This window comes from Phaseolus vulgaris, chromosome 2, assembly GCF_000499845.2.
Source record: "Phaseolus vulgaris cultivar G19833 chromosome 2, P. vulgaris v2.0, whole genome shotgun sequence".
NCBI lineage: Eukaryota > Viridiplantae > Streptophyta > Magnoliopsida > Fabales > Fabaceae > Phaseolus > Phaseolus vulgaris.
The window spans coordinates 35586130-35599197 of NC_023758.2; the positions used below are offsets into that span (position 1 = coordinate 35586130).

General features: G+C 32.3%; 2 protein-coding genes and 2 pseudogenes across 2 annotated transcripts in view; all 4 read right to left on the bottom strand.

Moving 5' to 3' along the window:
• The window catches only part of LOC137811715 (glycerol-3-phosphate acyltransferase 9-like), a 33717-nt gene extending 30320 nt beyond the window's left edge, over positions 1-3397 (bottom strand). The window contains exons 1-2 of the mRNA XM_068613553.1: positions 3258-3397; positions 2948-3121 (exon numbers count right to left, since the gene is read on the bottom strand). Coding sequence (XP_068469654.1) covers positions 2948-3069 — 122 coding nt within the window. The 5' untranslated portion in view covers positions 3070-3121; positions 3258-3397. The remainder of the gene's footprint in view (positions 1-2947; positions 3122-3257) is intronic.
• On the bottom strand, positions 926-2004 carry LOC137809850 (glycerol-3-phosphate acyltransferase 9-like; annotated as a pseudogene).
• Positions 3398-4313: 916 nt separating the features above from the next.
• Positions 4314-5165, bottom strand: LOC137809415 (probable CCR4-associated factor 1 homolog 11). The gene has a single exon (XM_068610530.1). It carries the CDS (start codon positions 5163-5165, stop codon positions 4314-4316), a length of 852 nt encoding a protein of 283 aa, XP_068466631.1.
• Positions 5166-11833: 6668 nt separating this feature from the next.
• On the bottom strand, positions 11834-12650 carry LOC137809417 (probable CCR4-associated factor 1 homolog 11; annotated as a pseudogene).
• Positions 12651-13068: the final 418 nt, after the last annotated feature.

A 13068-nucleotide genomic window follows, 5' to 3' on the forward strand; every position in this document is an offset into this window, starting at 1 on the left:
CTTATTTAGCATCCACTAAGTCGATGCTAACTTAAATAAATTTTAAAATAAGGTCGACGCTAAGTTAAATAAATTTTAAAATGATTAAATATATTTTTCGTTTCATTTCTTTCACATGAAATTGATTTTCGTTTCTAATCCAAACTTTAGACCTTTAGGGAATTTGTAGTGCGGAAATTATTGGAATGGGTCCTTGTCAATTTTTTTTTACGTGGCAAACATATTTCCAATGTGGACTGAGATGTTAAATATTTCATGTTGACTCAACGCTTACGTGAATGTTATAATATTATAATATAGTCTATGTTGACAATTTGTTTATTACAAAAAAACACTAGTAAGGATCCATTCCAATAGTTTTTTTACTACAAGAATCCAGAGGGTCTAAAGTTTGGATTAGAGATAAAAATCAATTTCAAAAATGAAAAATATATTTAACCCATTTTAAAATAAAAAAAAAAACATTAGTGTTGGCCAAGCCAACGTTAAATTACTTTAATTAAAAAAATTAATTTTAAAATCAAATGTTAACGAACTAGTATTAATGGTTTTAGAGTCACATGCGATGCAAATCTGACGTTATTGACTAATTATCACGACACTTGGACTGTTATGCTCTTCAGTAAAAGGAGTTGCATCTTAATTATCAGTTATAACTTTTCGTCTTGTAGAAAGCAATCAATCCAACAATTGGTATTAAAACCAAGGACACGAGTTCGATTTGTACATTGAAAACGGACAAATAGGAGTTCATTCTGTTTTATGATAAGCTAAATTGAGGCCCCTCTTTTACTTTATCGAGTTGATACTTTAGAGTTGTCTTAAAGTTTCAATATGGCGTTGGTTATAAAAGCCATTAAATGCAGTGTGTACAGAACAGAAAAAGAGAACTCTATGTGCAAAAAAATTTCAACTGGACATAATAGCAAGAATAATATGAATTGATACCTCTATGTGCAAAAATTAACAGACATACATAGTTCTAATCATAAAACCTTGGGGACAAAGACTTGAGAAATGAGAAATTTAACTTACTTGCTTTCTCTGTGTTTTGGACAAGGGCGAGAATACTTCAGATATCCATCCCAAGGAGCCTTTTGAAGCCCAGCACACGATGTGAGATTATGTCTCTCACCCTATACCATTGGAATGATATATATTGTTTTAATTCCTTGCAGCTAAACATAGTGGTTCATACAATATGGAACAAAGGTCTTTTACCTCTCTGCAAATTCAATGGATGTCTCTCCTGGCTTCAAGTTTTGTGGCTCCAAGTACCAAACATCACAAACTACAGCCCAAGATGTCATTAATTGCAAGAGATGAGTGGTGAATGATTGTCTGAAAGTGAAACAGATACAGAAACTCTTATCCAGCAATACAAGAAAACATGAATGAATAGAAACAGAAATAATTATCATGTAAAAAGCAACTTCTTACTGTCGACTATTCCAAAAAGCATCTACGAAATGCAACTGGGCAAACTGTGCAGCCAAGTTCAAATGCACCCTAAACATCATTAATATTAGAGGCTTCAATTATATTTAGAAAGCCTATTGTATAAGTAAAAGTGTAAAACTCGGCATTTTGCAATTGCAAATCCTATACCTTCTTAAACATGACAGTATAGTGATTATTTACACAAGTTTCTTCAGGAAATATAAGAAGAGGGTTATTGTTAGCTCCCTGGACGTGTTCCCTCAATCTGAAATATGAGAAATCGCTTAAGAATAAGATTTTAGATATACTCTCCCAACATTTTCAATTATACTTACTTCCTTGCCACAATTTCTCATCCTTCGCCTCTGTACTATTGAACCAGATACACCCTACACTCTCTAAAATAGTGCTCTGCAATAATCCTGTGAATGAAATTCAGAAATGCATCAGGCATAACTTGTGATGTGCTCATCGAACTTGAAGGAAAGTTGATGTGGATGAATAGATAATTTAGTAAAAAATATACAGTGTACTACCACAGAAAGATGTTGTAGCAGCTAGCATGATTAATTTGGTTGAGCGTGAGAAGATCATAGGACAACCTCGAGTTAAAGTTGATAAAATGGAAGATAATCTGATTATAAATGAATCCATGTGCATGTAGCTGAACCCGCATGGGGCCCGTTTGTTTAGCCTTTTAAAAGAAAACGATGTTTAAAATGAAAAGATCTTCCCTGTCAACTAGTAATTTTCTCAACAATTTCCACCTACAACTCTAAGGTCGGAGCTCTAACAAATAGGAACTTAGGTCTAAGTCCTACATTATGGAATAAGGAATCCTCGGGTGGATGCATTTAAGCGCTTGAGTCTTCTTTCTTAGTAGCTAGCGTTTTGAGGGTGGATTCCTCAAGTGTTTGGGGTACTTACCAATTGGTTGTTGATCTTTTCGAAAGGGCTGATTTCTTCTTCCTCCTTAACCACTAGAGAGGAGGCCTAGACTCTCCCACAACAATCTGACTTCCCTCTCAAATCACAAGATAAAAATCTCCTTCCCAATCCCTTTTCCTATTTACAAGCCACATGTCTTGTTTCTCCAATTATCTCAGCCCCCCACAACCAAACTCTATTTATTTCTACTAACTAACTATGGGGGTTACCTATCTCGGGCAGAATTTTGGTTTAATACTAGTTACGAAGATGTCTCATTTCCGATCCTTGTATGGGCAAGACCATCGTCCTTTATTGTTGAAAGCAAACTACAATTCCTTCTAAAGTTAAGGAAGTCAATCAGCAGCAAGACACCTTGGAGATTAACCTCACCTCGCCAAAGAAAGGTATGCTAACAAGACACCTTGAAGATTAACCTCACCTTTCTTAATTCAGAACATAATCATCATGCAGACAGAAAACTACTCCATTTTCATTGCCCCTTATCTTGGAGCATCTAAACAACAGTAAAAGCAAGACATGAAAATGAAAAAAAAAAAAAAACAGCGGAGACACATACAGGCGGAGCTTCCCTTGCCGTTCATGTTGAACACTGGATCCAGAAGGTAGATAATCCTCAATGTTGGGCCGATCAAGGTCCAATTCAGAACTCGACGATTTGAGTTTCGCAGTTCTATTCATCCTTGTTACTTTCACAACAACCAAAATGGCGTGACTAAACTAGATTTAGAACCTAAAACACGCATGGTGAAAAAAATAACTGATTCAATAAAATGTTCAAAGAGTTAGTCAACAAATTTCACCATAATTCTATAATTTAATTCCAACAAACAGCTCCCATGCAATGAAGTAAAAAAGAAGAAGAAAACCTTAATGTAGGAGATGACATTGGGAGGAAATCCAGAGAAAGAGAGAAGAAAAAGTGATGAAAGAGAAAGAGCTCACGATCTAGAGAATAGAAAAGGGATGAGAAATTGCAGAAACCAACTCTGTAACTAATTTTTCAACTCTTTTTTAGTTACTTTTTCTTTTCTCTGACGTCTCTTCCTTTCTCTTCTTTCAAAACTTTCTTTTCCATAAAATATTAATATTTTTTTAAGAAAAATAGAATTAATAAATAAATATTTTTTTATTTAGTATTATTTAAAAAATAAAATAAAATTATAAATTAAATCATTGACCCTTACAAATTATTTCTATTATTAATTATAATAAAATAATTTAACATATAAATACTTTAATTTATTTTATTAAATATATTAATTATCAATTAGAAATTTAAAATTATTCATAATTCAATATGATTTAATATATATATATATATAATATATATATAATTAAAAATATATAAAAAAATTGACAGACTAAAATCAAACTATTAAATAATACCAGGTGAGTTGTTTGTTTTATTTTTAATTATAACTGTAAATCACACTAAAACGAGTCCTATTGTCCCGTCTCCTTATTATTAGATCCCATTTATTTAAGAATGCAAAATAAATAAGTTTTCATTATATTAATTTATTCCATCACAACATAAATATTACTGTATTCATAAGAAAAAGTTAAGCATTACAGTATTGTTTTTGTTATATTATTTGTTTGATTGAAATTAATTTTTTAACATAAATCCTAATATATTTATGGAATCATACATCTATTTATTCAATCTTAAATGGTTTGATTTTGTTAATTATTATATAAAATGAAAATAAAATAAAAAATACTAAACAAAAGAATAGTACAATGATGAAGTCTTCTAATTTGCAACTATTAGTATTATGAAAGAAGAAACATGAGGGTGGAAAAAAAGAAGAGAGAAAGGTAGGATAAACTGAAGTGATATATATTATTGTAGAATTTAGAAATTACATTGTACTGAAAAGAGAAGATAAGAGAAGTAGAAAGATGGTAAAAAGGGAAAATTAAGGCATCTCTAAACCATAGAGAACGCCTGCATGTTTTGACAAGTCAAACTTTGTATGAAAATAGAGAGTTTTAATTTTATTAAAAGCATGGAGAGTGACTAAGCTATCAGAGCCTGCATGATGACTTCTTCTGCCACTATTATCCAAACCTAGAGAGTTAGAAACTTTGTCTAAACCGCCGTGAAGGTTTGGACAAAATCTGATGAGGTGTTTAACGTCGTATACTCTGTATCCAAAGAAGTATTTAACCAGTTGAAGAAAGTCACACAAGTTTGTAGGTAGAAATGGTTGCATATAAAAAAAGCGTTGGCTCAATATCTTCACCATGTACCCAAAATCATAGGTACTATGAAAAGCAATCCACTGAATATTATTGTTGCAGAGGAGTCCTGAGAACATCATCAACTCAGCAAATCGCACAATGCTCACTCCAAACTTTCGATTCTTGTCAAAATCCATGCCTTGACGTCGGAGGAGGGCGATGGAGTGAGGAGCATGAGGATGTTGTGTCACATCAAACTCACAGAAATTGAATTCCCAAATGAAGCGGTTGGAGGTTCCAAAGGTTGGAAGGTTGTCGTGGCCATCTGAAAGGGTGAGACCAACTTGAATGAGGTGCATACTGTCCACGTTAGCTTTCATCACTGCGTAGTTATTTTGTGGTTGTCGGAATGCTGGATGCGACTGGAAGATGACACCGGGGAACTCCGTGTCCATAGAGATGAAAGGGTATAAGGAAATGATAGAACGAATCAACTCGAACTCCGATTCAAGATTGTAAGACCACACTGATCTTGTCATCACAGAACCGGGAGGAAGAGTCATGTTGTTGTTGCTTTCTCTTTCCATCTCTTTTTCTCTTCCGATATATCTTTCTCTTCTAATCTCTCTTTCGATACATCAATCATTCTCACTACACTACTTTTATAGTCTAATCACACCTAACTTACAAAAGATAAGATATAATTAGTTTATTCAATCTAATCTTATAATCATATTATTTGTTTATCTCAAGATATTAATTAAATATATCAAGATTTGAGATTGAATATTTTAATGTTTTAGAGTTTCTTAGATTTTTTTAAAAAAATATATAAGATTACACTTTGAAATCTTATCTTTGTACTCTCACTTAACATTTATTGACAAAATTTTATCTTTAGAGTTGATAATTTTAGAATTACATATCATTTATCTTTTTTATCTCAACCCACAATTAGATCTAATTATCTTATTAATTTTTGAGCCGGATATATTTAAAATGTAAATATTTTTTTTTAGGAGATGATTATATACGTATATCATAAGTAACTTATCTATATTTTAGGAGATTGATATATTTAAATTGCATATAATTATTTTATCTATTTTAAGTTCATTTTGTTTTGCTGATTTCTAAAACTATTCAGAAAATAATCTATTAAGAAAAATAATAATCAATTATCTCAATTTTGATAATGTATATTTTATTAATTATATGATATAATAATTTTAATTTTTCGGATTGTGTTTCTAAATATAATAAATAACAATATAATTAATTAAAAAAATTGAATTTTTTTAATAAACTATTTACAGTATGATCTTATAATCAATACTTATTTTTGATATTACTCTTCTATAACCTATAACAACTAGGCGATTTTATTTTTATATATTTATAATATAAAATTTCATTAAGAATGTGATTAACTTTTTTAATAAAACCATTCATCAATTATAATTGTATTACTTAGTTTAACTTGTAATTTAAATATAAAGTTTAACGATAAAACTAAAATTTAAAGGCATAAAATTTACCTTTCAATCATGAACTATATTCCACAAACAACATGAAGTTTACATTAAACAAAAGAACACATTTTTTTAATTTAAAACTAAAAATTACAGACAATTACAACCTAAATTTCAATTTATTTAAAACTATTTATCTTGTCTAATACAAATTATATTGGTTATACGATACATATTATAAAATAATACATGATTATTATGTATAATTTATACGTTTTACTTTTATCTGATAATTAAGTGGTAAAATGAGCAATTAAATATTTTTATTTGAAAATACTATTTTGTTTTATCTTTATATCTATAGATTTATTCTTTTATCACAAATAATCTTTATATCATTCTCACTTTTTCAGTTAATAACTTACTTTAATTATTTTCATATATTACTTTTTGTTTTATAATTTTGAATTATGGAAATAAGAGGAGACAAAAGGTTGTAGCAACTGATTGAATGTAATTGCACAAAATTACATAAGGAATACTAACATGTCTGTAAACTGACCATTAATGCAATATAACAGTAAAATAGTTTAAGGGAAATAAAATCAGAATTAATAATAATAAAATCTGAATTAATAACCAACATCCTCCCTTAATTCTGATTTGGAACAACCTTGATATTATTTTATTTTTCTCAATCGCCATCAATTATTCATTCATAGCCTTTTGTCATTTGGGGGTTGAATGGCATCGACAAGTCTCACAGGTTCTGATTCTTCAAGAAAAGCGAAGTGAACCAAATCTCCAATGTCATCAACTTCATCATCAAGATTTACTTCGCAATCTTGAAGATGTACAAGTTGTCGTTGCTGCCTTCTTGGTCGCTCCATCATAGTTGCAATTGGAGTTGCAACTTCAGGTTGAATTACAACTTCAGGTTGAACTGCAGGTGCTTCAATAGTGACTTCATCTTCCACATCATCGTTCAAAACGTAAATATATCGTTTTTTTTAATCCATTTCAACTGCTGCATTCCATTGCCATTCCTCATCTTCGGCAAATTTAACATCACGACTAACAATCACCTCTTTGTCATTGGATTGTACAATTTGTATCCCCCCATGCTTATATCCAATGAAAATGGTCTTCACCGCCTTATCATCCAACTTCGATCTTGCTGCCTTGGGAACATGAGCATAAGTAATTGACCCAAATACCTTCAAGTGTTGCACATTGGGTTTGAATCCACTCCATGCCTCAATCGAAGTTGTGTTAGGAACACTCTGAGTGGGTGATCTGTTTATCAAATATACCGCACATGTTACGGTCTCAGCCCAAAAATAATTTGGCATACCTTTCGCTTTAAGCATGCTCCTCGCCATGTCCATGATTGTTCTATTCTTTCTCTCAGCAACTCCGTTGTGTTGAGGTGTGTAGGGGCAAGTTATGTTATGTTGCAACCCAAGTTCTTCACAGTGCCTCTTGAATTCATTAGACTTGTACTCACCTCCTCCGTCACTACGCATCATCTTAATTTGTCTGTCACTCTCTCTTTCAACAAATGCTTTAAATATTTTAAAGCAATGGAATACCTCATCCTTGCTTTTCAATACATAAATCCAGGTTTTCCTTGAAAAATCATCAATAAAAGTTAAAAAATACTTATTACCTCCAACTGATGATATGTTCATCGGGCCACAAACATCTGTATGAATAAACTCCAAAGGAAATTTTGCACGCCAAGGCTCCTTAACAAATGATATCTTGTGATTCTTTCCAAAAAATGCAAGCCTCACATAATTGATCAGGGTGATGAATATGGGGTAAACCATTCACTAAATTTCTTTTGGAAAGATTTTCCAAACTCTGGAAATTTAAGTGCTCAAAGCGTAAATGCCATAACCACGATTCATTATTCACTATTGATAAAAAAGGTTTTAAGAATCAAATTACTTTTTTTTTATCAAAAAGTGAGAATTTATTTTAAACTATGTGCATCACGTAACCCTTTTCGGTCAGCTGTCCCATACTCAACAAATTACTTTTCATATCAGGTACATAGAAAACATCATAGATGTACCTGTGATCACCATTCTTCAATGTGATAAGAATTCGCCCTTTTCCAGTCACCGGAACGAACCTGCCATCACCAAATTTCACTTTTGTGCGAAATGAGTCATCCAAATCCGCAAACAGTTCCTTTTATTACGAAGTGGACTTTAAGCCTAACTCAACCCCATAAAACCGGCTCATGAGGTTGAGGTATGCACCCACTTATATATAATGAAAGGCTCTAATCTCTAGTCGATGCGGGATCTCCAACACACCCCCTCACGCCGAGACTGCCAACTCGTGCGTGGGACTATATATTATGGGTGGTCCGATAGCGGGTGGCACGATAGGCACAACACAAACACTCGCTAGGATAGGCTCAAAATGGCTCTGATACCATATTACGAAGTGGACTTTAAGCCTAACTCAACCCCATAAAACCGACTCATGAGGTTGAGGTCTGCACCCACTTATATACAATGAAAGGCTCTAATCTCTAGTCGATGTGGGATCTCCAACACCTTTTGACCACACATATGATTCGTGCAACCTGTATCCAAATACCAAGTTTGATTGTTTGGGGTTTCATTTGATGTGGCTGTCATTGGTACTGTATGATCCTCTTCATCTTGTACGTGATTACGGTCTTCTTGAGCACAATTGGCAGCATGATTATCACCTTTAGATTTGCACTCATTTGCATAATGACCATGTTTATGACAATTATAACACTCAACATTTGATTTATTATAAATGACACCTCGTCCTCCGCGACCACGTTCCCTGCGCCAAGCGCCTCCATGATTCTGGCCACTACGACCTTTGCTGAAATAGTTACCATGTTTATGATAGGAGCTACCACCAATTGAGGCTTGTGCTGGTAAAGCCTGTTCAATTGGTTTTTCAATCTTATTGCCATCCATCCGCTACTCATGCGCTCGTAGAGAATCAGATAATAACCTTACTGTCATTTTTGAAATGTCATTGGCCTCTTCAATTGCGGCAACAACATGTTCAAATATGGGAGTTAAAGATCTCAAAATCTTCTACACCTTTGTCTGCTCCGAATGTGTTTCACCATTATTCTTCATCTGATTTGTCAAGGCAAAAACTTTATTTATATAGACATCAATAGTCTCTGTGGTTTCCATCTGCAGCAGTTCATATTGGCGTCTTAGGGTTTGAAGACGCACCATTTTGATCTTATCATCATCTTTATAATTGGTTGACAAAATTGTCCAAGCCTCATTGGCAGTTGTTGCTCCTTCATCTGCTCAAACGTCTCGTCATTCATCCCTTGATGGATGAGATACAAAGCTTTATTGTCCTTCTTCTTCTGATCACGATGCGCTACTCGTTGCGCCTCAGTTGCATTAGCAGTTAATGCAGACACTCCACTCTCAACGACATCCCATAACTCATGATAATTAAACAAAACTCTCATTTGCACACACCACCTATTGTAATTTTTTCCATCAAGGATAGAGGCTGATAATTGGGTAGGGTTCATGATAACAAACTAGCTCTTGATACTAGTTGTAGGAACTAATTGATGGAAATAAGAGAAGGTAAAAGGTTGTAGCAATTGATTGAACGTAATTGCACAAAATTGCAAAAGTAAAAGTGATCTTATTCATTTTGATTTACTCAATCATATATATAATAAAATTACAATTACTGGAAGCTATAAAATTGGAATACAAACATGCCTGTAAACTGACCATTAATGCAATATAACGGTAAAATAGTTTAAGGGTAATAAAATCAGAATTATTAATAATAAAATCAGAATTAAAACCAACAGTAACAATTTGTCTATTATTTTCGTAACACCTCAGAAAATATATCTAAATATTACAATACAAGTTCTATCGATTTCTATACAGACTTGAAGTTTTTCAAAACATTACTAATACACGATTAAGACTTATAAAAATACAAATATTAACCAGATAAAGTTCAAAGCAACATCCTAAAGCCCTCCAGAACCTTTGTCACCTATACGATCATCTGCTCGTGTATATAGTTCAGTTATTACAGTTCACAACACAACTAGTAAAGAAATGGTAAACTAGTGAAAATAACGTTTTATAATATACACAATTAAATCAAAAGAGAAAACCAAATTACATGGATCAATTTCTCATTTATTCAATCTTCTTCAAATCCCAACATAAAACAATCACATAAATCTCACATGCATCTCCGGAATATCTAACAAACAAAATAGCAACTGACGCCTTCCGAAAGACCTATATTAAGTAAGTCCTACTAGAGACTAACACCTGATCCAAAGATTACCAGCGAATCCAAGAAAAAGGAAAAAGGTAAGTTCAATACAACCCAAACCGTACATCTCATAGGTCACGGTGTGCACGGAATCCCCCATCAGCTTCTCACCACCTTGTGTCTTAGTCTATGTGACTTAAACCATCAGTGAAGCTCGGAGATCTCTGTTACCACATAGGCACCAATACTTAATACACAAACAAACATTAGTCCATACATTATCCCAAATGTATAAATTCAATTTCATACCATTTTCATCATACAATATCATTCAAAATGCAATCCATAACATTCAAAATCCTATTTAACATTAAAAAAACAACACTTAAATACTAAACCATCAAAATCTAATATTTTTACAAGTTTAAACAATATATATAAACAAAAAACATCCTTGCAAGAGAAATTGAATATTGGGATCACGTCCCCTCCACATCGAAATCTTCTAACATAGGTACTATTAAAAATTAAAGTTAGCTTCCCTTATCTTAACTTCCTTATTCTGATGAAAATTCTACCTCAAACAGGGGAATCACTCCAAACATTAGGAACCTATAATAATTTATTTAAATATTACCAAATTTTAGTATGAGCTTAATCAAGTTGAGAGAAACATTTTTCTCAACTGACCCCACTAAAATTGAAGACTAAATCATAGACAATAAGGGATATTTAGAGTAAAAATGAACTTACTTTGTTTGAAAATCTGATCAAGTAGAAATGTATTTTGACTCCTCAACTACAACATGACATGATCAGATTTTGAAATAGATGAGATTTGGGAGAGAAAATAAAGAGAGAAGTGAGAAAAGAGAAGTTAGGAGAGAGATGGAGAAAATAAGAAAAGAAAAATTGAGAGAAAGAAAAGATGGTGAGGGTGGCTATTTTTTTTTTTTTACATCTATTACAATTTTTGCACTACAAGTTTTTTATGATAGATTAAATACTGTTTTGTTTGCATGAAAAATATTAAATTAGCTTTCAAATATTAATGTCGATTGAATTGCGACGCTATTAACTTATGTTAATACAACTCTAATGCAACACAGAAAGAAAAATAATTAAAAAAACATAAAATTATTTTTATTTTTTAATATAATAAAAATCTTGTTAATATTGGTTTAATTGATAGTATCAGAATTCGTATTGTCCCATCTATTTATTATAAGGTAACATTTATTTAAGAATGCAAAATAAATAATTTTTCATTATATTGCTTTATTCCATCATAATATAAATGTTACTGTATTCATAAGAAAATGTTAAGCAATACTATATTATTTTTGTTATATTATTTATTTCATTGAAATTAATGTTTTAATAAAATTCCTAATAATTTTATGGAATCATACATCTTAAATTGAAATTTTTTATAATTAGTATATAAAATGAAAATAAAATGAAAAATACAAAACAAAAGGATAGTACAATAACGAAGTCATCTAATTTGTGACTATTATCTCTAAGCCATACAGAACACCTGCATGTTTTTGTAAGTCCAACTCTGTATGAAAATAAAGAGTTTTAATTTTATTGAAAACATGGAGAGTGACTAGGCTATCAGAGCCTGCGTGATGACTTTTTCTGCAACTATTATCCAAACCCAGGGACTCAGAAACTTTGTCTAAACCGCCATGAAGGTTGGGAAAAAAATCTGATGAGATGCTTAACGTCGTATACTTTGTATCCAAAGAAGAATTTAACGAGTTGAAGAAAGTCACACAAGTTGGGAGGTAGAAATGGTTGCATATAAAAAAAGCGTTGACTCAGTATCTTGACCATGTACCCAAAATCATAGGCACTATGAAAAGCAATCCAGTGAATATTATTGTTGCATAGGAGTCCTGAGAACATCATCAACTCAGCAAATCGCACAATGCTCACTCCAAACTTTCGATTCTTGTCAAAATCTATGCCTTGACGACGGAGGAGGGCGATGGAGTGAGGAGCATGAGGATGGTGTGTCACATCGAACTCACAAAAGTTAAATTCCCAAATGAAACGATTGGAGGTTCCAAAGGTTGGAAGGTTGTCGTGACCGTGTGAAAGGGTGAGGCCTACTTGGATGAGGTGCATACCGTCCACGTTAGCTTTCATCACTGCATAGTTATTATTTGGTTGTCGAAATGCTGGATGCGACTGAAAGACGACACCGGCGAACTCCGGGTCCATAGAGATGAAAGGGTATAAGGAAATGATAGAACGAATCAACTCGAACTCCGATTCAAGATTGTAAGACCACACTGATCTCGTCATCATAGAACTGCAAGAAAGAGTCATGTTGTTGTTGCTTTCTCTTTCCATGTCTCTTATTCTTCCGATATCTCTTTCTCTTACTGTCTCTCTTTCTCTTTCTTCCAAGAACAACAAAACATCTACATCAATCCTCCTCATTACTCTACTTTTACAGTCCAATCAAACATAACTTACAAAAAATACTACGATATAATTGGTTTCTACAATCTAAACTTATCATCACACTTAATATTTGTTTATGGTATGATTGAAGATATTAATTAAATTTATTAAGATTGAGATTGCATTTTCCTTTTTTAGAGTTTCTTAGATTTTTAAACAAAATATAAGATTGCAGTCTGAAATCTTATCTTACTTTACATTTATTTACAAAATTTTATCTTTTTAATACATATTTTAAGAGTTCATAATTTTAGAATCA